At 45.6% G+C, this 22,321-nt stretch overlaps 1 protein-coding gene across 1 annotated transcript in view; it reads left to right on the plus strand.

Moving 5' to 3' along the window:
• RANBP10 (RAN binding protein 10) overlaps positions 1–22,321 on the plus strand; it is a 66,177-nt gene that overhangs the window by 24,102 nt on the left and 19,754 nt on the right. Inside the window, exon 3 of the mRNA XM_007457267.1 lies at positions 1,073–1,125. Within this exon, the coding sequence (XP_007457329.1) occupies positions 1,073–1,125 (53 nt within the window). The remainder of the gene's footprint in view (positions 1–1,072; positions 1,126–22,321) is intronic.

Consider the following 22,321-nt stretch of genomic DNA (forward strand, 5'->3'; position numbering starts at 1 on the left):
GTATGCGGGCCTCTCACTGTTGCGGCCTCTCCCATCGCGGAGCACAGGCTCCGGACGCGCAGGCCCAGCAGCCACGGCTCACGGGCCCAGCCTCTCCGCGGCACGTGGGATCTTCCCGGACCAGGGCACGAACCCGTGTCCCCTGCATCGGCAGGCGGGCTCCCAACCACTGCACCACCAGGGAAGCCTCAACTACCTCTTGATGCTCATATGCGGTTAATTCAGGCATCATGTGTGGGTTTCTACTATTTTACACTTAGATAGTGTTGACTTGTTTCTCTTATTTCTAAGTTCTTGGGGAAATACCTCACTGTTTCTTTGTACAGTACAAATATTTAGACTAAAAAAACCCTGTTCATTTCCTTTTCTGACCTGCCCTCTCATGAGTGCCACTGAGATATCTTTGACAGAGTTGCCCAGCATGGGTCCCACCTGGCTGTAGCTGCCTAAATTGTTTAGGTACCTGGGTGGGAAGAGTACGGGGTGGGTCTCTGGGGCCTCACACACCACCACCTTCAGCTTTGGATGACTGAGGAGACCAGTGGTGAATGTATAGGGCAAGAGTAATGAATTTGGAGACCCCAGAGAAGAAGCCCTGTGTGAGGGGTCTTTATGATCCTATATAGATCCAGCTGGCTTTACTTCTTCCATGTTTTGGTCTTTGCTGAAGAGTGACTTGTCCCTTTGGACTTGATCTTGCATTACTCTGCCAAGCACTACCTAGGATTGAACTAGTTACTTTAGGCACTTCTTGGGAATAGATTCCGCCACCTTAGCTGGAGCCAGAAACCAAGGGGCTGGAAGCAGTGACTCCAGGAAACTTTCCTCTGAAACTGCAGCCAGTGGTTCCTGGTTACAGACACTACCTCCTGTTTCTCCAGCTGCTTAAGGCATTGAGAGATTTCCATTAGAAAATCAAAATGTAAAGGTTCTCCAAGAACCACTAGTTTGTTAAAAGAGTCTCTACATTCATTGCTTTTCCTGTTTTTCTGTCTTTTACCAAGAAATATTTGAGAAGGGAGATGCATAATCATTTGCTAACCAGAATTTTTGTATGTATGCTTTTTCACAGGTACATGGGAATAGGACTCTCAGCTCAAGGCGTCAACATGAACAGACTTCCTGGTGAGTCATTGGCTAAGAGAACATTTTTCTGCTCTCTTGATCCATTCTGTGATGAGAGTCATGGTGGCAGCCAACAAGCTGGAGAGGACTTTGTTTGCTGGCTGCCTACTTGCTAAGCCAAACCATTGGGTGGAGGATCCTGAAAGGTGGCCATTGGGCCAGGCTGGTGTGGGCTTCCATTCCAAAAATTAATTGGCAAGTGATTGTCCTTCATGGAATTTGAACTGTTTACAGTCAAAACCAGGTGACCTGAGCTTGCTCCCAGTGGGAATACACCTCATTAGCCCTCACTGCTATTGGCCTTTGCTTACCAGCATGGGATTCTGGCATATATGGAGAGGAAGGCTGCCACCAACATTGGTTCCTTTTTTATCTTACCATGTTAATGACCAAAGTCTTTAAGTGACCTCCATGTGGAAGACAGTTGAGGCAGTTTCTTAATAAATAGGAGGATGTGCGTGAGACTTAGATTTACAGTCAGCAAACCTCAGATTTGTGGAAGGCTCTGGACCCTGCAGGTGGGCCTCCTCTACCACCCAGGCACCCTTTCAGCTGTTTTCTGCCCAGCAGTTCATGCTCAGTCCTGGGCTAGGCACAGTTGAGGGGACAAAAGCCTCTACCAGAAGCTGGTGGGTTCTAGAATATGGTCCTAAGTCCATTTGTCCCTTGAGTGGTGTAAGTGGCATGGTGCAAGCTGTCCTGACACTGTCACGGAGGCACGAAAAGTCCTTGTGTTTTTGCCCGGGCCCTCTCTACATTTTGGCCTCTGACACAGAGAAGGCAGCTGGCTTTTTCCAAAGAGTGAGTAGCACTTAAACCGTATGTCTTTTCCAGTCTGTGTTTAATATCAATCAGGTTTTTTCGTCATTGACTAATTTCAAGTACTTGAAATCTAGACCTGCTCAGGGTTCAACTAATTGTCAGGAACCTGACTTTTTAAAAAAATTTGGCTTTGATCTGAGCAAAAACTGTCCTTTAGTTATTAATCAGAATGTGTGTGGCATGTTTGGCCTCTTTGTGTAGCGTGCAGCTGTGATCTTTGTTATTCAAGCCTTGGCCTTAGCTGACGATGTATCTACAGTGTTCATAGCTCTGTCTCTTTGTGAACAGGGAGCTTAGAAAAATAATCTCCCATCAAAGGTAAACTGATTCTTAAATCTTTTTCTTGCACTAAATGTGCTCTTTGAACTTTTGCATGGCTTTGGTGGCAGAGAAAAGAGGCTTTTATAGGTTCGTTATACAAAAATAACTACTATAATCTGTTATCGGGTTAAGCAACTCTGAACATTGGTTAAATGAATTTTTGTTAATCTGTAAAAGAATACTATGCAGCCATGAAAAAAATGAGGCTCTTCCAGTACTGTTTTGGAGTAATCTCTGGGATGTATCACTAAGTGAAAAATATAAGGCATAGAACAATATATATTATGCTACCAAATGTAAAAAAAATGAGGGAAAATGAATATATCTGTATCTGCTTGTACATGCATAGAATATCTTTGGAAAGCTAAGAAAAACTTGTAATATTGGCTGTCCCTTGGGACAGGGTGGCTGGGGATAGGACTGGGAAGGAAATTTTTCACTTTTGAAGCTTTCACATTTTCTTTCTTGTGAATATATTATCTGTTTTAAAAATATAAATAAAATTAAAATAACCAAAAGCAAATGCCCCTGCATCAAGAAGCCCTCATGCCTGTCTTTTAGCTGGTCTTGGAATGCAGTCTTTTACCATGTGCATGATATTCTGAGTTCCACACACTCATCCTTCTTTAGTAAGAATCGTTTTTCGCCTGGCCATTGGGTTTGGGATCCATGGTGTGGAGCAGGTGAGGTAGGAGGAGTTCAAGGTCTGCCTAAATTGACCTGAAACTGTTTGAGCTGGAGCCATGTGGAGCTGTCTCACTCTGTTTGCCTTGTTCATAAGATGGGTCTTTTGACCCCTCTGGGCTGCTTAGAGGTGAGCTGCGGGTCTTGTGCTTTGACATTGTTAATGTAACGTTGTGAAGTTGGACTCTACCTGGCCCTGTAGGGAGAAGGGGCTTGAGGACAGTAGATAAGGTGTTAGTTCATGCACTAACACATGAGGAAAGCTAGCACCTTTTTTACATCCTCACTGGTGCATCTTTCTTTCGGCAAGAGAAAGGAGCCTCAGTGTTCTGTGGATATTGTACCTGTCTTCATTTTCATTCTGCCTGCCAGCTCCTGCAGGTTTTCCTTCCTGCTGTATCTGATCATCTCCCTGATTATTCCTTAAGGTGGAAAGTAGGAATCAGGTTGCATCTAGATAGGGATTCTCCCTAGGAATGATGGATGCCTCTGGCTTTCCCGGATACAGGGCTGGTTGAATGGCTGCGCAGACCTAGCACAGGACAGATGTAGGGATAGCGGCAAGACACTCCTCTCTGGAATGATGGGGGGGGCCTGCCACTGTTCATCCCAGCACTGGGTTTGGAAGATCAGAATCCCCTTTGGTGCTTTCCATTTCCTGGGGTCACTGTGTACGCGCACGCATGTGTGTGTGTATGATGAGCGTAACATTCTCCAAAACCAAAAGTGTCATCATTCATAAACAGTTATACCTGAAACCACTTGAATTTATTTTGGTAGTGAGGTGAGAGGTAGAGGATGATAACAGCTAAAGCCTTTCTGCCAGTTGCTTCTGATTTCTAAGAGGTCATTGGTTGAGGTGAAAGCTATTTGGATTGTTTGGATGTATGGTTGGTGGGAGGGGAGTGATGGTAGTGACCTTAGCTGTGTCTAGAATTTGAGACTTTGGTGTTAACTCCAGAGGAGATGTTTGAGGGTTGATGTATCTCCTTGCTAGATACAGGTGTATTTAGTGCAGGGTAGCTGTAGGGGTGGTTACTGCACCACAGCACTGTGAAGTGGTGTTTCAGCCTGGCATTTAGGGGCAAATAGGAGTTTGCCCGATGGTTTTGGGCAGTGGTACTATAGGGCCTGAGAGTGGATCCATACGTTGTCTGCTGTGATGGGATGGCTTCCTGGGAACAGTCAGGATGAACCAGTTGAGGGAAGAGTCTTGTGTACTATGGCAAGGGGCCTGGACTTCTGTATATATAAGCAGTGGGAGCTGCAGGAGTGTTTGTTTTTTTAAAAATTTTTATTGAAGTATAGTTGATATACAATGTGGTGTTAGTTTCAGGTGTACAGCAAAGTGAATCAGTTATACATGTACATATATCCTCTCTTTTTTTTTTTTAAGATTCTTTTCCCATATAGACCATTACAGACTATTGAGTAGAGTTCCCTGTGCTATACAGCAGGTTCTTATTAGTTTTCTGTTTTATATATAGTAGTGTGTATATGTCAGTTCCAATCTTCCAATTTATCCCTCCCCCGCCATATCCCCTGGTAACCATAAGTTTGTTTTCTACATTCGTGACTCTACTTCCATTTTGTAAATAAGTTCATTTGTACCCTTTTTTTTTAAGATTCCACATATAAGTGATATCATATATTTGTCTTTCTGTGTCTGACTTACTTCACTCAGTATGATGGTCTCTAGGTTCACTCATGTTGCTGCAAATGGCATTATTTTGTTCTTTTTTATGGCTGAGTTTCAAGAGTGTTTTCAGCAGAGGCAAGATGTGATCATATTTGCTAGTTCAGGAGTGAACTAGTTTAGAAGAGGCCTTCTAGAAGGGGTCAAGGCTGGACTGGGGCTCCTGGGCAGTAGGAACTGTGAAAGCTCAGGCATGTCAGGGAACTTCAGGAGGTGGTAGATTAATTTATCAGTGAATCCATCAGGGCCGTTGGTCTTTGGGGGAGGACATGTTTTGGTGTCCTCTTCCTCTCTTGTTAGCTTGTTCAAGCAGCAGCTTTTTCTTGTGGCACTGCTTTTAGTATATTCTGCTTTGGCCATCTGGTTCTCTTAATGTATAGGAAAATGACTATGATTAATATTACTGAAACCTAAAAACGTCTTTGTGACTGATCTTTTAGATTAATTGAATCTGTTTTGTTAATTATTAAAAAAAGAACGATCACTGTTATCAATCTGTTGCTTTCTTTTTTTTAAATATTTATTTATTTATTTATTTTGGGTGCGCCGGTTAGTTGCGGCGCATGGGATCTTCGATGTGGCATGCGGGCTTCTTAGTTGCGGCATGCAGACCCTTAGTTGCGGCATGCATGCAGGATCTAGTTCCCCGACCAGGGATCGAACCCGGGCCCCCTGCATTGGGAGTGTGGAGTCTTACCCACTGGACCACTAGGGAAGTAAGTCCGTTTCATACATATTTTTAAATTGAGATATAATTAACGTACCATAAAATTCACTCCTTTAAAGTGTACAATTCCGTGGTTTTAATATAGTTACAAAGTTGTGCTACCATCACTGCAGTCTAATTCCAGATTATTTTCATCATCCCAGAGAAAAACTCCATACCCATTAATAGTCATTCCTGGACTTTCCCTTCTTCTAGCTCCTGGAACCACTAATCTACTTTCTGTCTCCATGGATTTTCCTATTCTGGAGATTTCATATCAATAGAATCATATAATATGTTGCCCTTTGTGACTGGCTTCTTTCAGTTAGCATGTTTTCGAGGTTCGCCTACGCTGTAGCGTGTTTCAGAGCTTCATTCCTTCTTGTGGCGGAATATTATTCTGTTGTATGGATATATCACATTTTGCTTATCCATGCATCTGTTGATGATCATTTGGATTGTTTCCACCTTTTGGCTGTTATGATTGATGCTTCTGTAAACATTTGTGTACAATATTTTTTGTAGACATGTGTTTTCATTTCTCTTGACTGTATACCTAGGAGTAGAAATGCTTGGTCATATGGTAACACTGTTTAGTCATTTGAGGAACTGCCAGACTGTTTTCCATAGTGGCTGCTCCATTTTACATTCCCACTAGCAGTGTATGAGGGTTGATTTCTCCATATCTTTGCCAACACTTGTTATTATCTGACTTTTTGATTATAGTCATCCTAGTGGGTGTGAAGTGGTATTTCATTGTGGTTTTCATTTCATTTCCCTGATGACTAATAATATCAAGCCTCTTTTCATGTGCTTATTGACCATTTGTCTATCTTCCTTGGAGAAATGTCTATTAGTATCTTTTACTTTTTTTGGCCACGCTGCATGGCTTGCCTATTTTTAAATTGGGTTATTTATCTTTTTATTATTGAGTTGTAAGAGTTCTTTATATGTTCAGGATACAAGTTTCTTGTCAGTTATATGATTTGAAAATCTTTTCCCCTATTCTTTTATTTTTAATTTTTAAATTAAAAAAAATTTTTTATACACCAGGTTCTTATTAGTCATCAGTTTTATACACACCAGTGTATACATGTCAATCCCAATCGCCCAATTCATCCCACCACCATCCCCTATTCTTTAGGTTGACTTTCTTTTTTCATATCTTTTCTATTATGGTTTATTTTAGGCTATTGAATATAGTTCCCTGTGCTATACAGTAGGACCTTGTTGTTTATCTATTTTATATATAGTAGTTTGTATCTGCTAATCCCAAAGTCCTAATTTATCCCTCCCCTTACCCCCGCTTTCCCCCTTGGTAACTGTAAGTTTGTTCTTTATGTCTGTGACTCTGTTTCTGTTTTGTAAGTAAATTCATTTGTGTCATATTTTAGATTTCACATATACATGATATCATGTGGTATTTGTCTTTTTCTGACTTCACTTAGTATGATAATCTCTAGGTCCATCCATGTTGCTGCAAATGGCATTATTTCATTGTTTTTTATGGCTGAGTAGTGTTCCATTTTGTGTGTGTGTGTGTGTGTGTGTGTGTGTGTGTGTGTGTGTATTAGGTTGTCTTTTCTTTTGTTCTTTTTTTTTTTTTTTTTTCGGCCACACTGAGGCATGTGGGATCTTAATTCCCCGACCAGAGATCGAACCCATGCCCCCTGCAGTGGAAGCGCAGATTCTTAACCACTGGACTGCCAGGGAAGTCCCAGGTTGTCTTTTCTTGATATCTTTTGAAGTACAAAAGTTTTTAATTTTGATGAGGTCCAATTTATCTATTTCTTTCTTTTGTTGCTCATGCTTTTGGTATCATATCTAAGAATCCTTTGCCAAATCCAAGATCGAGAATATTAAATATGTTTTCTTCTAAGAGGTTCATAATTTTACTCTTTTTTTTTTTTTGGCCACACCACATGGCATGTGGGATCTTAGTTCCCCGATCAGGAATTGAACCTGTTCCCCGTGCAGTGAAAGTGGGGAGTCCTAACCACTGGACTGCCAGGGAATTCCCATTTTACTCTTCTGTTTAGGTTTTTGATCCATTTTGAGTTAATTAAAAAAAATTAATATTTATTTATTTATTGGGCTGAGCCAGGTCTTAGTTGCGGCGCGCGAGATCTTTGTTGCCATGTGTGGGATCTTTGTTGTGGCATGCGGGATCTTTAGTTGTGGCATGCAAGCTTTCTCTAGTTGCAGCAAGTGGGGGCTACTCTTCATTGTGGTGCATAGGCTTCTCATCGCAGTGGCTTCTCTTGTTGCGGAACACGGGCTCTAGGCACGTGGGCTTCAGTAGTTGCAGCATGCAGGCTCAGTAGTTGTGGCTTGATTAGAACTTAAAGTAGCTGGGTGAAGTAGGTATGGAGGTAGTGGAGGCAGTTCTCACCTTCCTTGAGGAACCCAGCAGACTCTCTGTTGCCTATGAATGGTTGATTGTGCTTTGCCAGGCCCTGAAAGTACAGTTAAGGGGCAGCCGAAGAGCCCTCCAGGCAAGAGCACAGAACTTACTCCTCTGTCTCCACTCTGTCTTTGAGCAGATCATGCCTCCAGAAACCCCAGTGTTTTGCTTAAGGTCCAGTAGACAGTGAACCCGCTTGCCCCAAAATGAGGTTACCTTCCTGCAGAAACCAGATCCTCATGTGTTCCCTGTCTCTGTTGACAGTCACTGTCCACCTTGGCCATAAGTGGGAGACCTCAGAGTAATTGTCTCTCATCCCATGGTTCTGCTACTTCCTAAGCATCTCTGTAATTTGTCCCCCTTCTCTATCCCTACACCATTGGGCCTCCAGTCTCTACAGCTTCTCCATTGGGCTATTTCTATGGCCTCCTGATTAATCACTTTACCTCAGGCCTCTGCTCTCCATTCCCTTTGTACCCTCTGCCCCTTGCCTGCTTTGGACCTCTGACCCCTCTGCCCACAGGACACATGTGCTGTGGGCCCTGCTCAGTCTTTTCTGCCACCTCTGCCCTCCACACACGCTGCACACCAGTATGTCTGTGTGGGACCCCAAACATCCTGCAGGCATTTCCTGCTGTGCCCCTTGGCAGATGTCCTTCTTGCCCTGGAGATGTCCTTCTTGCTTGTGACCCCTCGTGTAGTCTTGCCTGACCCCTTCAGCCCTGATCATGTCTCTGATGACACTTGCCACCCTGCCACATGTGATTCTTCCACATTTATGCAACTGTATCCTTGCTGGGTTGTGAACTCCTTGGGGCTGGACCACATCTTTTTACAGCAGCTCTCCCAGAGTGAGCACAGATGCCCTTGGGCTATGGGAGCAGGCCATTCCTGCATTTCCCTGTGCTTTGCCTCAGTGAAGTAGCTTCCGTAAGCCAAATGTGTTTTGGAACCAGTGCCGAGTCAGGTCCCCCTGGCCTGCAACCTGCCTTGGGCTAGAAGCCTTCATTTGGAGCTCAGCCTCCCTGCACTGCCCTATTGTGGCATTGGTAGTGCGTGGGGGCTCTGCCACTACCTTCATTCCGTAGGAGGAGTCACTGTCTCCCCTTTTCTGTATGTCGGGGCTCAGTGTTGTTGAACCAACTACTGGCTCACTTGTGCTTGTGTGAGGAAAGACACCTAGGGCTGTGGTTGGCTTCTCGAGCAGTGTAGCTCAGTGGCCAAGAACATGGACTCTGGAGCCACACTGCATTTGCATCCTGGCATCTGTGTTACCTAGAGCAAGTTACTTAACTGCTCTGGGTCTCAGTTTCCCCATGTGTAAAATGGATGCGATACTAGTACCTAACTCATATATCGGATGCGTATGGGGATTGAGTGCTTAAAGTGCTTAGAATAGTGCCTCATACAAAAGAGGGGTACACAAATTTTAGCTTCTATTGCTATTGAGAAGGTTTTTTTTTTAATGTATGTGTGTATGTATATATTTATTTATTTTTGGCTGCGTCGGGTCTTCATTGCTGTGCGTGGGCTTTCTGTAGTTGTGATGAGTGGGGGCTATTTTTCATTGCTCTGCACGGGCTTCTCATTGTGGTGGCTTCTCTTGTTGCGGAGCACGGGCCTTAGGTGCACGGGCTTCAGTAGTTGCGGCATGTGGGCTCAGTAGTTGTGGCTCGTGGACTCTAGAGCACAGGCTCAGTAGTTGTGGTGCACACACTAAGTTGCTCTGTGACATGTGGGATCTTCCTGGACCAGGAATTGAATCCGTGTCCCCTGCATTGGCAGGCGAATTCTCAATCACTGTGCCACCAGAGAAGTCCCCAGAAAGGTTTTTGTTTGTTTGTTTGTTTTTCCTACCTGAGGAAGAAAGTACCTATACATTTAAAGTTCTTTTATGGGTGTTTGTATATCAGAGTGGTGTTAGGTGTAATCTGAACTACATTTTCTCTCCAGTGCTGTGTTTTCTGTATTTGAGTAGACATGTTTAGTACATTAGCTAGAGGTGAATTATGGAGGATGAAGATGGAATAGCAACCAAAGTCAGGATGTTGATGTTTTGAGTGTTTTCTTATAGGTTTTCCTGTACTGGCTCAGCAAGCCCATCTTTGCCTTTAGGGCTGTCAGGAGTAGACGGTAGCCATGCCGGGGGTCTCACTTGGCTCTGGAAGCAGGTGGTAACAGGGAGTGATTCTAGTGTGAAGCTGTGTGCTCAGTTTTTCCTGGGAACATATGGGCATGTCGTAGCTTGCATGGTCAGAGGTTTCTGTTGGAAGATGTGGAAGTTTTGATGTTTATCTTTTATAAAGTGTTTTTGGCCTCCTTAAGTATGAACCAAGGAACAGGTGTGGCCCAAAATAAGAATGTCAGAACCCTTGGCTAAATGGCTTTGCAGCCAGGAAGGATGATCTGCAGGTAGGTGAGTGTACCTGCAGCCCCACCCTTCGGTTGTTGAGCTGGCAGCAAACCGCATGGGCTGGGATCCCTGGATTGGAGAAGCAGGAGGTAAGTCGGGGTGTGGATATAGGGGGATTTGGGCTTCTCCCAAGCTTGGGTGCTTTGAAAGGGGCAAGGATAGAACAGATCTTCCTTCTGTGTCTTGTACGTCAGACAGAGCCAGGGAGACTCAGGCTGTGTTGATAGGTGGCCTCATCCGCATCAGAGCTGGACAGCTGATAGTTTCCTCCTTGCCATTTCCTTGGAGGAGGCAGCTGTTCTCTTGGGGTAGCATCTATTACCTTAATTACTACAACCCCTCAAAGGAGAACCCAGGCCCATTGAGGCATCCTTTCCTTGAACTGTTGGAAAAGAAGCAGCTAGAAGAACCACAGCTGAGGATTGGGAATGGGGGGCATATCTTCTGAAGGAAATGGCACCTGGCAGCTGGGCCTCAGTGGGGGTGAGAGGGGAGGGTGTAGTGGTAGGACAAGGAGGGGTGGCAGGGTGACTGTCTGCTTTCATTCCACATGATGGGTCATGATCAAGTGAGCATCTTTTCCTCTCCCTGGAGCTGACCTTATTAAGACTGTTACCTTACTAACAGAGTGGGCTATTAGGAGCACACCCATGGGAGTGTTTGTGTCCTAATCCCTGTGGCTGGGGCCTGCTTCTACTGGGTGGGACACATTCTGCAAACAGCTGATATTTCATATCTGCGTGTGCCATGGGAAAGGAACAGCAGATAGCAGAGATCAGGGCAGAGCCCTGAGGGTCCATGCCAGGTTCATGAGGGCAGAGGCTAGCTCCTGTTGTGGCAATAAATAACTGAGTGTTGGGTATCCTTCCTCTCTATCCTCCTAAGGATATGCAGGATAAGGTGTCTGCTCAGAGCAAATACCAATAGTAGGTGGCTTTGTTCAGCAGATGTCTTAGAGATTACTGACACGTAAGTGGGTTTCCAGTAGTCTGGAAGTGCTGTTAGTCTGTACCCACCAAATGGGGACTGCTTCTGTCCCACTCCATGTGGGCTGAGACCCTTGTTCCCCACAGCTGATGAGCCCCCTTTATATTCATCATTGACCACCACCTCTCTTTGGAGCATCTTTCACCTAGGATATACGTTGCTTCACAGGGGTCTGCCGTGGGGCTGCTCAGTCCCTCCGTGAGGGAAGTCGTGCTTCTCTCCAGCTGAGTGGGTTGAATTATCAGGGCGCCACTGGGCGTCTGGGTTACCTCCTCCTAATCCCGGCAGTGCGCCTGGGAATAGGCCTCAGCAACGCTGGCTTGATTGTAGGCGCTGTACAAGCCTCCCAAGTGAGTACTGGCTGAGGCTGGTGAAGGGAAGAAGCTGACTCGTGATGGTCCTGAGTTCACGCCTATAAGGTACCTTGAGGCAGCCCTCCCTGGAAAAGGGGGGCAGCCAGGAGATTCCCTGAAGCCACTGGAACAGCTGCCCAGGACCAGGGCTGTGGGAAGGTAGGTTGGGGTTTATGCGCTTGGTGCTGCCCAATCCCTTGTTGCCTTTCTCATTCTGTTCTTTCTCTGAAATGTCCTTGGGAAATGACTGGGTGGGAGTGGAGGGATAGAAACCCAGAGGCCTTGTAGCTCTGGCAGCAGGTTCTACTGGGCAGTCCAGGCAGAGGGTGGTTTGGTAGTTGGGCCCAAGGGCCAGGTAGCTGGTCAAAACTCCTGGTGGTTCACATGGGGGTTAATGGTTTGTGCCACAGGACCCTCCCCAGTCCCTACTATGGAGCTTGTTTCATGTAAGAGGCCCTCTGTTTCCCTGCTTCTCCTCTCTGGGCCAGCAGTGCCCTTGGCCCTGTGGCCAGTTAAGCCCGTGGTCCTTTTCCATGGGCCTTTCTTAACCTCACTCACAGGGAGAGCTGTATTACCACAGTGTATCAGGGCTCCTTGGCAGCCTTTTGAAATGAGGCAGCTAAGATAACAAATAAGTTATTATTCCTGGGCCTGGGGTTTTCTTGTCTACAGTATCCTGTTTTCTTCTTCCAGATACCAGCTCCTACCTCTCTGTAGCACAGAGGTAAAATTTTTGGATTTAAGGCTGTGTTTTTCAGGGCAAGTTAAGTCCTTTGAGATAAGAGGTTTCATCGACAGCAGAAGAGCCAGTTCTGAAACCTGAGTTTGTCAGTCTCTGAAAACAGAGATTATCAAGTGTCGTCTGGTGTGGCTGGAGGCTGGGGCCACATGAGGGTGCAGCTGAGTAGGGACCAGTTACTGCTCAACCTCTTGTTGCCTCCTTGAGGGAGTCTGTATCTAGGGGTCCTGGAAATACTGGACTACCACACTGGGCCTTCTTTTGGGAAGGGTTTTATGCATGCCCATTTCTCAGGATCTGGCAGTATGTGCAGAAAGTCACAGGCTCCTACATTACCAGGGGTCATCTGTCCATTAACTTTCCCCAGAAGTTCGAAAGGACCTTAGTGGAAATAAGGACAAGCCAAACCCAATCCCAGAGGAGAGATACCAAGGCCTGGGAGCTGAGGTTATACCTCAGTTTAGTGGGACAGTTCACCCCTTTCCTTAGCCTGATTGAGCATGGATGACAGACCCAGCCTGTTCTCTGGGAGCCTGAGGCGTTGGCAGGTAGCCCTGCCAAATGTGCTAGATGCCACTTGAGCCATGTCTTAGCCAGACCCAGCAAGACCCACCCTGGATGTCCCTGGGCCTCTCCTGGCAATCAGGTATCTATTTCTGTCAGGGTTGGGGAGGAATATGACCTGTAGAAGGCCCCTTTATATGCAGGTGCTGGCTGTACAGTCCCCCACCCTGCCCGTGGCTTCAGGCTGACATCTATCTCAGTGTAGGGCCTGGGTGCCCCTATGAGGGCAGGCTCTACCTGGTGTCACAGCTATCTGCAGAGATAGCCTTTTTCTCCTGCCCTCTTTGCTTGGCTTTCATGTTGAACTACCATAAAGAGAAGACCCTCCAGGGCACTCCTGGCCCGTTTGGCCTGGAGCTGCCAGAAGCATCACCTTAGGCTTGTGTTGGTCCTGTTCCTTGGTCCCAAGGTTCCTAGAACTTGGGGTAACAGTCTTGTGAGTACTATGACGGGACTTCCTGATGTCACCACACGGAGTTTGCTGAATGAGAGAATCTCTTTTGCTTTCCCATTATCCATTGTCGAGCTGCTCCAGGCGGTGGGTCTTATCAGATTTTTTAAGATATTTGAGGTTATGGGGAAAACATTTGTCTGATGGATTTCCAGGGAGTGGTGACTCTGAGTGAGTGACCATCCTTGAGAAGCAGCCTTGCCATGAGGTCTCCTATGACATATGTGCTCTCTCCACAGTGACCCAGGTTTAGGAAGCACCCTGGCTAAGCCAGCCCAGCGCCTTCCCTCCATAGCCAGCCCCGTGAATAACATGGCTGTTGATCTCTGCCGACTGCTCTGAGGGCCAGGTGACCTCCCCAGGAAACTGGGGACAAGTAAGAGTGGAACAGGCCTAGGGCTGCCGTTGGCGGGCTGTTAGTTAGGAAAGCCAGCTCCATCCCGCTCGCTCCCTCAGGAAAGAAAGGAGCAGGAAGTCCGAAGTGCCTGGCTTGACCATGGAGCTGGTGTTAGAGACAGAGAGGGCAGGGAAACTTGCCAGGGAGTGCCTCCTGTAGGCTGGTGTTCCATGTCCATTCTCGTTTAATCTTCCCACCAACCCTGAAAGAGTTCAGCCAAGGGAACTCAGAGGGCTAAGAAGAGAAAGAGTTGGGATTCAAACCCAAGTCTTTCTGAGCCCAAAGTCCAGTGATGATCAGGATCCATTTCTTGGGGAAAGATGGCTGATTTGGTGGCATGGGGACCAGCGCTTAGGCTAGTTTGTGATGCCTGAGCTGGACCCTGTGTGCTGGTCATTTGCGGGCCAGGACTAGAACCTAGTGGACAGGCACAGCACCAGCCCCCTTCCAGGTTTCTGTGCTAATGTGCTGACGATGTGGAAATCTTTCTACTCAGAAGTAGGAGTCCTCTCCATTCCTAGTTCCCCTGGGACTGAGGCCCTTGATGTGTCCTGCCAGGTGGGAGTGGCATGGGGCAGCTCTTGGAGCAATCATGCTGGAGTCCCTGGCACCCCTGTAGGGAGTCTCTCACCTTGAGGACACTGTAACCAGGGATGGCATCTGGGAGTGCCAAGATGGTGAGCCATTTCCTCAGCCACCCCCATACTTCTGTGATTGGGAGTTCCCCTCTGAGTGATGATGGAGGGGGAAGTGGGTGGTGCCAGAGCATCTGAACTGGGCACTTGGGGCCTCCTGCCTCCTGGCCTGAAGCCTCCTGGCGTGGCTTCTCCTTGTGCCACTGGCATCTGATAGGTGTCTGACGTGGCAGGGATAGGCTTTTCGATGTGGGCACCAGGCTGGCTATCCGTCCATTCTCTCTGGGAGTGACAGGGCTTATTCTCTTTGGAGAGGGAAGAATGGTTAGTTGGGTGGCACTCATTGTCACAGTGTTGTCCCTATCATGCAGCACCAGCTATCCTTTGACCCAGAGCCACCTGGACCTGTCTCCCTACAGGGCCTGATAGTTGTGCAGGGCAGCTGAGCCCCCTCGTTTTCTTCTGGCCCTCACATCCCACTGTCCTCTGAGACAGCTGGCTCTGGCCCTGTGATGAGGGTGATAACTCTAATTCCTGGGCACATCACCCCAGCTTCACACCAGGCCCATCCAGGGATGGGTGACTGCTTATCCTGCCAGGGCTCACGCTTAGGAAGTTGTTGACTTTGACTCCAGGGCAGGAATAGGGGGTTGGAGGAGGTCCTGTCCTGAAGCTGAGGGTGGTGGGGCTGGAGGGGAGACTTACCCAGGCAGAGGTATGGGAAAGACCATAGTTGCTAGACTCTCTCAATGAGAAGGAGGACTAAGAACCATGGATTCTTCTAGAGCTGGCAGGGATATTTGCATCACCTGCCCTGTTTCATAGATGAGGAAACTGAGACCAGAGAAGTTAAATGACTTTCCCAGGGATAGAGGCAGGTCTGCAGCCTCTTTCAAAGGCCCGGAAGTGGCTTCGCTATTAGTCTGTGTAAAAGGGGGCATGATACAGGCAGATTGCTCTAACTCCTTTGCTTTGCTTGAAAAGAAAAATCACGATAACAAAGCTCACAGTCAAGCCCAGGATTGCCCATGGGTGGTGTGTCAGCATGGTCTGACCCCAGTGTCTTGTACTTCAGGCTTCCTACCAGCCCTTGACCTATTTCCCTTTTCATTTCAGCATACATTTCTTGAGCACCTACTGTGGGCCACGTGTTATGCAAGGTAAAGAAAAAGATGCTTGGATGTGGCCCCTTTAGTCAGAGAACTTTGGTTGCTTCAGGGTAGAGAATCCCATCTCTAACCAACTTGGTCAGCCAGACCTCAGGGCAAGCAGAGGAGCGAAGTCTTAGGGACTCAAATGCTGTCTGGGACTTTTCTTTCTGTCTCTGTCCCTGTCTTTTGTCTCTGCTTTCTGTTTATTAGCTTTAGTCTGTCAAACTGGCTTTCTACATGAAATTGGAACAGTGACAGCACAGAGCTTTGAGACCCACTCTCCTCCCAGCTCCCTTGTACAAAAATTCCGGGAAGATCTCTTACTGGTCCAGCTTGGGTCAGGGAGGAGGCTAACTAGGATTGGCATTCCCCACCGAAGCCACAGGGTTGGCACAGGGAAGGAGCTACTTCTTAGGAAAAGGAGTGCTATCCCTCAGTGAAGGGGAGCTGGCAGACAAATCCTGGCACTCCTTGTTCCCCTTTCCTGCTCTTTGTTCTTGCAGCCCTGGGGGACTTGTGCCCAGTCCCTTCTCAAAAGTTGATGGAACCCAGCCAGTTAGCTACAGGGAGTAGTATTGGTCAGGTGACCAAGCCTAGGGTCCAGAAACCTTGTAGGGGTTACCTGAAGTTTGTTCTGATGGAGCCCAGTCTTCAGGAGCTCATATGCTGTTCTACCTTTAAAGCATCTTCCTCTTCCCTACAATTGGTTGGGGCCACCCCAGGAAGGAGGAGGTTTTGTCTTCACCCTCATGGGTACCTGCTTGGAGCTTACTTGAATGTTCCTCAGAAGATAGGAGACCCGGCGACTTCCCTGGTGGTCCAGTGGTTAAGACTCTGCGCTTGCACTGCAGGGGATGTGGGTTTGATCCCTGGTCGGGAAACTAAATTCCCACAAGCCGCGTGGCCTGGCCAAAAAACAAAAAAGAAGATAGGAGACCCAAGCTTCTGAGAGTGTAATCTGCAGGACCACAGGCCTTTGTGGAGCCTCTCAGTGCCTCAGTTTCCTCAGCCCTCAGATGGGGATTACCGTACTTACTCATTGGTTTGGAGTCTTGGAGTGTTTCTTACAAGTAGACACCTAGGGCCCTTTGACAATGATGTCTAATTGCTCCCCTTTCATTTTGTAGAGAAGGGAACCAAGGTCTGAGGAGGTGAGTGACTGCCCAGGGCCTACCATCTTGGAGAGACAGTGCTATGTCCAGGACCAGTCTGCAGGGGCCCTTCAGGCCACACTGGCTACCCTGGCACACAGGACTACAGTGTTTCTTTCTAACAGAGGCCAAACCCCCCTCCTTAGCCCGAGACTGACAACAAAAAACAGACTCACTGCAGAATGTGCAACAGCAGGTAGGCCTTGGCCTTGTAGTTTTTCTTCTGTCTGCCCGATGCCTCAAGAATGGCCGTGGTAGTACTAACTTCTGTCTACTATACAGCTTCTCAAGCCCTGGGGAGAAGGTTCATTGAGGGCGGGGTAACTGAATCCATTTAGAGTAACTTTGTGCCCTTTAACATGTCCTCATCTATTTTGGGCTTCTGGTGCCTTTCTCTTGTGTTTGTTCTGCCCTTTCTAGTCCTTGACTAGCCTGAATTTTTCTCCCAGAGGAAAAACAGAAAGCCATTGTATGAGGACAACACATAGGAAAATCCTCCAGTGACTTCATCTTAAGTTTTCTGTCCACACCACTGTTTGTTTAGTGAGTGTTCCCATGGCAGCCCTGCCACATCTGGGATGAGCCACAGTCATCTCACCTGCCTCGTATTGCCACCCAACTGCTTAGATGTCTAATAAGACATCTCAAACTTAATGTGTCCTAAAGATCTCTTCCTTCTGCGCATCTTCCCTGTCTCTTAGTAAATGGTACCACCATCCACCCATTTGCCTGGACAAAAACCTGGGAGTCATCCTTACTTCCCCTCATACTATCAGTGCCCACATCCAGCAAACCCTGTCACCTCTGCTCCCAGTCTTTCCTAAGTCTCACTCAGATCTAGCCCCACTGGCTCTGTTTCTCAGACATGCTGAGCTCATTCCCGTTACCCCAAAAGTTCTTCCTTCTGATTCTCTCATCAAGCAGACCTCTGCTCAGGGGTCAGCCCTCAGCGAGGACTAACTTGACTACTCCATCTTGGTCAGTCCTCATCCCCAGTCCCACTTCCAGCCTATCATCTGGCTTTGTTTTCATCAGAGCACATTTCCTCTACCAGGTGTTTTCTTGTTTGCTTATTGATTTACTTATATATTAATGTCTTCTCTGCTCCTTTCATACCACCCACCACCCTCACTTTGTCATCTCCATGGAGTAGGCCTTTATTAACTAATTGATGACAGTTGGATGATGCATGTTCTTTCCAGAGGATGGGAAAGTAGCACAGAGGTCTTTTTTTTTTTTTAATTTATTCATTTTATTTACTTTTTTTGGTCTGCACTGGGTCTTTGTTGCTACGGGCGGGCTTCTCATTGTGGTAGCGCACAGGCTCAGCTGCTCCACGGCATGTGGGATCTTCCTGGACCAGGGCTCGAACCCATGTCCCCCTGCATTGGCAGGCGGATTCTTAACCACTGTGCCACCAGCCACCAGGGAAGTCCAACACAGAGGTCTTAAACCAAGCTGCTGCTGCTGCTGCAGCCACTGTTACTAAATGAGCTGTATGATAACATTCTGTTTTTAACCCAAGCTACCTTTCAAACACATACATATACACCTTATACACACACACAGGCTCTTAATTGTGTTTGGAAAAAATATTGGCTATGAAATGATAGCTTCAATTGAATATACATTACAGCTCTGTGATTTTCTTTGAAAAGCTTTTAACGTCATAGCACTTTGACGAGCAAGAGACAAGTAGCTGAGGTGTTGCATCTCTGCACTGATCATTCCAGATGCTCAGAAACTTCTTCTATAGCCATAGTGGCCTGTATTAGTTTCCTATTGCTGCTGTAACGATAGTAGTGACTTAAAATAATCATTTTACAGTTCTGGAGGACAGAAGTCCTAAAATCAAGGTGTCAGCAGGGTAGTAGTCTTTCTGGAGGCTCTTGGGGAGAATCCATTTCCTTGCCCTTTTTAGCTTTTAGAGTCCACCTACATTCCTTGATTTATGGCCCCCATCATCCATCTTCAAAGCCAGCAGTGTAATAGCATCTTTCATTCTTTCTTTGCTTCCACCGTCACATCACCTTTTCTGACTTGACTCTTCTGCCTCTCTCTTACAAGTACCCCTGTAATTGCATTATCCTACCCTCCCTGCCCCCAGATAATCCAGGATAATCTCCCCATTTCAAGAGCCTTGACTGAATCACTTCTGCAAAATCTTTATTACCATGCAAGTTAGCATATTTCACAGGTTCTAGAGATTAGGACCTTGGACATCTTTCGGAAGCCTTATTCAGTGTGTCACAGGGACTATGAATTTTCTTCCTCTGGGCAAATCTATATAATTGACAAATCATTTGGAAATTGAAGAAAAACAAAAACAAAACAGGAAAATGTATCTATTTTTCAGCCAAACTGAGGTGATGGTGAATCCTGAATTGACTCTAAATAAATATTTTGTTTTTTTATTGAGTTCTTTAGTTTTTAAAAATTTAAAATCAATATTTATAGCTTGAGTAGCTTGAGTTAAAAATCCAAAAATTCTATGGTAGGTTTGTCAAAATAATTATATAGTTTATTTTTGAAGAAAATTATTCAAAAATACTTTAATTTTTATTTTAGGTCTTTGAAAATGTAAGCATCTGTTGTTTTGGTGATCATTATTGAGCAGCTCCCTTACACTGAGACAAAAATAGCTCCCAGATATCCTTGAGTCACTGACCAAGTTGGAAACAGTTCTTCCAGATGATTTCTCTAGCTTTAATAAATCAAATGGCCACATTTGTATTAGTTTTTTAAGAGTTACCTACTGCTTCAAAAAAAGTACCTACTGCTTCAATTGGAGAAAGCTAAAAAAAAAAAAAAAAGAAAACCTTCCAGTGTGTGTCTTTTACCTTCTAGACAGTAAAATCTGCATAAAAGATCTGTCACACAGGATCATCCTTGTGTGAGAAAGAAGTGGGCTGGAACTAGTCACTACACACAGACACACATGTATATGCACACACCTGTGTCACCGACTCCTGATGGTGGGGGTTGGGGGAAGGGTTAGGAAGCGGTGAGTGAGACAGGGACAGACCCAGGAACAGTGACTGGTGATTGGAGAGGCTCAGCAGGGACTGGAATTGATCAAGGATGTGAGCAGTATGCTAAGAGAGGACCAAAGAATGTTATGGAAATCTTTAAGGGGCAAGCATTGGCAAACCCTGACTCACTGGCCAAAGGGAGGAGCCAGTGAACATCTGTCAGCAGCCGTGGGCATAGTTCTGAGAGGAACCATAGGAACAGTAAGCAGTCTGTCTACAAGGACTCTTTGGGGACGGCTAGAAGAGGCAGTGGCTTTGTTGGACAGTCTTCCCCCACAGCCACATGGCCTCAGGAGGTGGTAAGCAGTGGACTTGGCTTTAGGGAAGGCTGTGCTGGTCAAGCAGCACAGAGAGAGCCCCACCACCATCCCTGGCATCCCAGGCCACTGGAGCAGAAGTTTGGGTTTCTAGCAGCTGCAGGGCACTGTAGCAGAATAGCCCATCTTGGGAGACTCCATGCCGAGAACTCAGGCCTCTGGCCTGAATTCTGGTGCTCCTGGCTTTCTCTGAATTACACATATCTTCTTTGTATGTGGGAAGTGGGGCTTCTTGCTTAGGAACACTTTCCCAGTGGACACTGTAATCTTAACAGAAGCTACCAGAACTAATTGGTGAGTTTGACAAGGATGCAGGATACCAGATGAATGTATAAAAAATCAAATACATGTGTGTTTAATAGCTTTATTGAGATGAAATTTACATACCATAAAATCTACTCTTTTAAAGTGTACAGTTCAGTGGTTTTTAACATGTTTATAGAGTTGTGCAACCATTATCATAATCTAATTTTTATTTTATTTATTTATTTTTTTAAATAGAACCTATTCTTTGACCCTCAAGGATGCCCCACTTTCTGTACTCTTTTTAAAATTTATTTTATTTATTTATTTATTTAGGCTGCTTTTGTTCTCCGTTGCTGTGCGCGGCCCTCCCCAGTTGCAGCAAGTGGGGGCCACTCCTCGTTGTGGTGCGCGGGCTTCTCACCGCAGTGGCTTCTCTTGTTGCAGAGCACAGCCTCGGGGCACGCGGGCTTCAGTAGTGGTGGCACTCAGGCTCAGTGGTTGTGGCTCTCCACAACTAGCTGCACACAGCAACGAAGACCCAACACAGCCAAAAATAAATAAATAAAATGTTTAAAATTCAATGTTATTATTAAAATATATATATAATATTGAAAGTGAAATACTTAGAAATAAATTTGTTAAAAATCTATTGAGAGAAATTAAAGAAGACCTAAATAAATGGAGAGGTATACCACGTTCATGGATTTAAATAATCAATATTATTAAGCAATCTGTTCTCTCCAAATTGATCTGTAGATTCAACACAATCCCAGTCAAAATCCCAGCAGGAAATCAGCTCTACACCAATAAAAAATAAATAAAAAATGGTAAAGAAAAAAAAATCCCAGCAGGCCTTTGAGAGATACTGTTAAGAAAATGAAAAAGACAAGCCACAGACTGGGAGAAAATATTTGCAAAACACATTTTGTATCTAAAATATATCTATAACCTTATAGCTCGGTAAGATATACAACCCGATTTTTTAAAAAAATGGGTTAAAAATTTGAATAGACAATTCAATAATTTTCTAACAAACTGATGGTGAATAAGTATATGAAAAGATGCTCAACATCCTTGGACATTGGGGAAATGCAAATTAAAGCCCCTACATACCTACTAAAATGTCTAAGAGAAGAAGAAAAAACCAAAACAACTGACAGTAACCAAGTGCTGGTGAGATTGTGAACTCATACATTGCTGGTGGGAATGCAAAACAGTACTGCTACTTTGGAAAACAGTTTGGTAGTTTGTTATCAAGTAAAAGATATACTTATCTTGTGATGTGGCAGTACCACTTCTTAGTATTTACTTAAGAGAAATGAAAACATATGTCTGCACAAAGACCTATATACAAATATTTATTGGCTTTATTCATAATAGCGAAAAATTAGAAACAACTATGTGTCATCAACTAGTGAATGGACAAACTGTGGTATGTCCATACAATGGAGTACTACTCAGCAATAAAAGAAACAAAATACTGGTACACCTAACAATGTGGTTGAATCTCAAATGCATTATGCTAAGTGAAAGATGCCAGACATAAGAAACTCCAAATTCTGTGATTCCATTTATATGACATTCTGTAAAAGGCAAAACCATAGGAACAAATCAGATCAGTGCTGCCAGAGACTTGAGGGTGCGTGGAGTGGAACTGACTGCAAAGAGGCATGAGGAAAAACTCTTTGGAGTGATGGAAATGTTCTATATCTTGATCATGGTGGTGGTAACATTTGTTAAAACTTGTTCAACTATCAATTAAAAAGGAAGACTCTTATTACATGTAAATTATACTTAAGTTAAAAAAAACATTAAAAACAACAACAACCATGTGACTTCCCTGGTGGCGCAGTGATTAGGAATCCACCTGCCAATGCAGGGGACATGGGTTCGAGCCCTGGTCTGGGAAGATCCCACGTGCTGTGGAGCAACTAAGCCCGTGTGCTACAACTACTGAGCCCGTGTGCCACAACTACTGAAGCCCACACACCTAGAGCCCGTGCTCCACAACAAAGAGAAGCCATCAGGGGCTTCCCTGGTGGTGCAGTGGTTAAGAATCCGCCTGCCAATGCAGGGGACATGGGTTCGAGCCCTGGTCTGGGAAGATCCCACGTGCTGTGGAGCAAC

This window comes from Lipotes vexillifer, unplaced genomic scaffold (genome assembly GCF_000442215.2).
Source record: "Lipotes vexillifer unplaced genomic scaffold, Lipotes_vexillifer_v1.1 scaffold504, whole genome shotgun sequence".
Classification (NCBI taxonomy): Eukaryota; Metazoa; Chordata; class Mammalia; order Artiodactyla; family Lipotidae; genus Lipotes; species Lipotes vexillifer.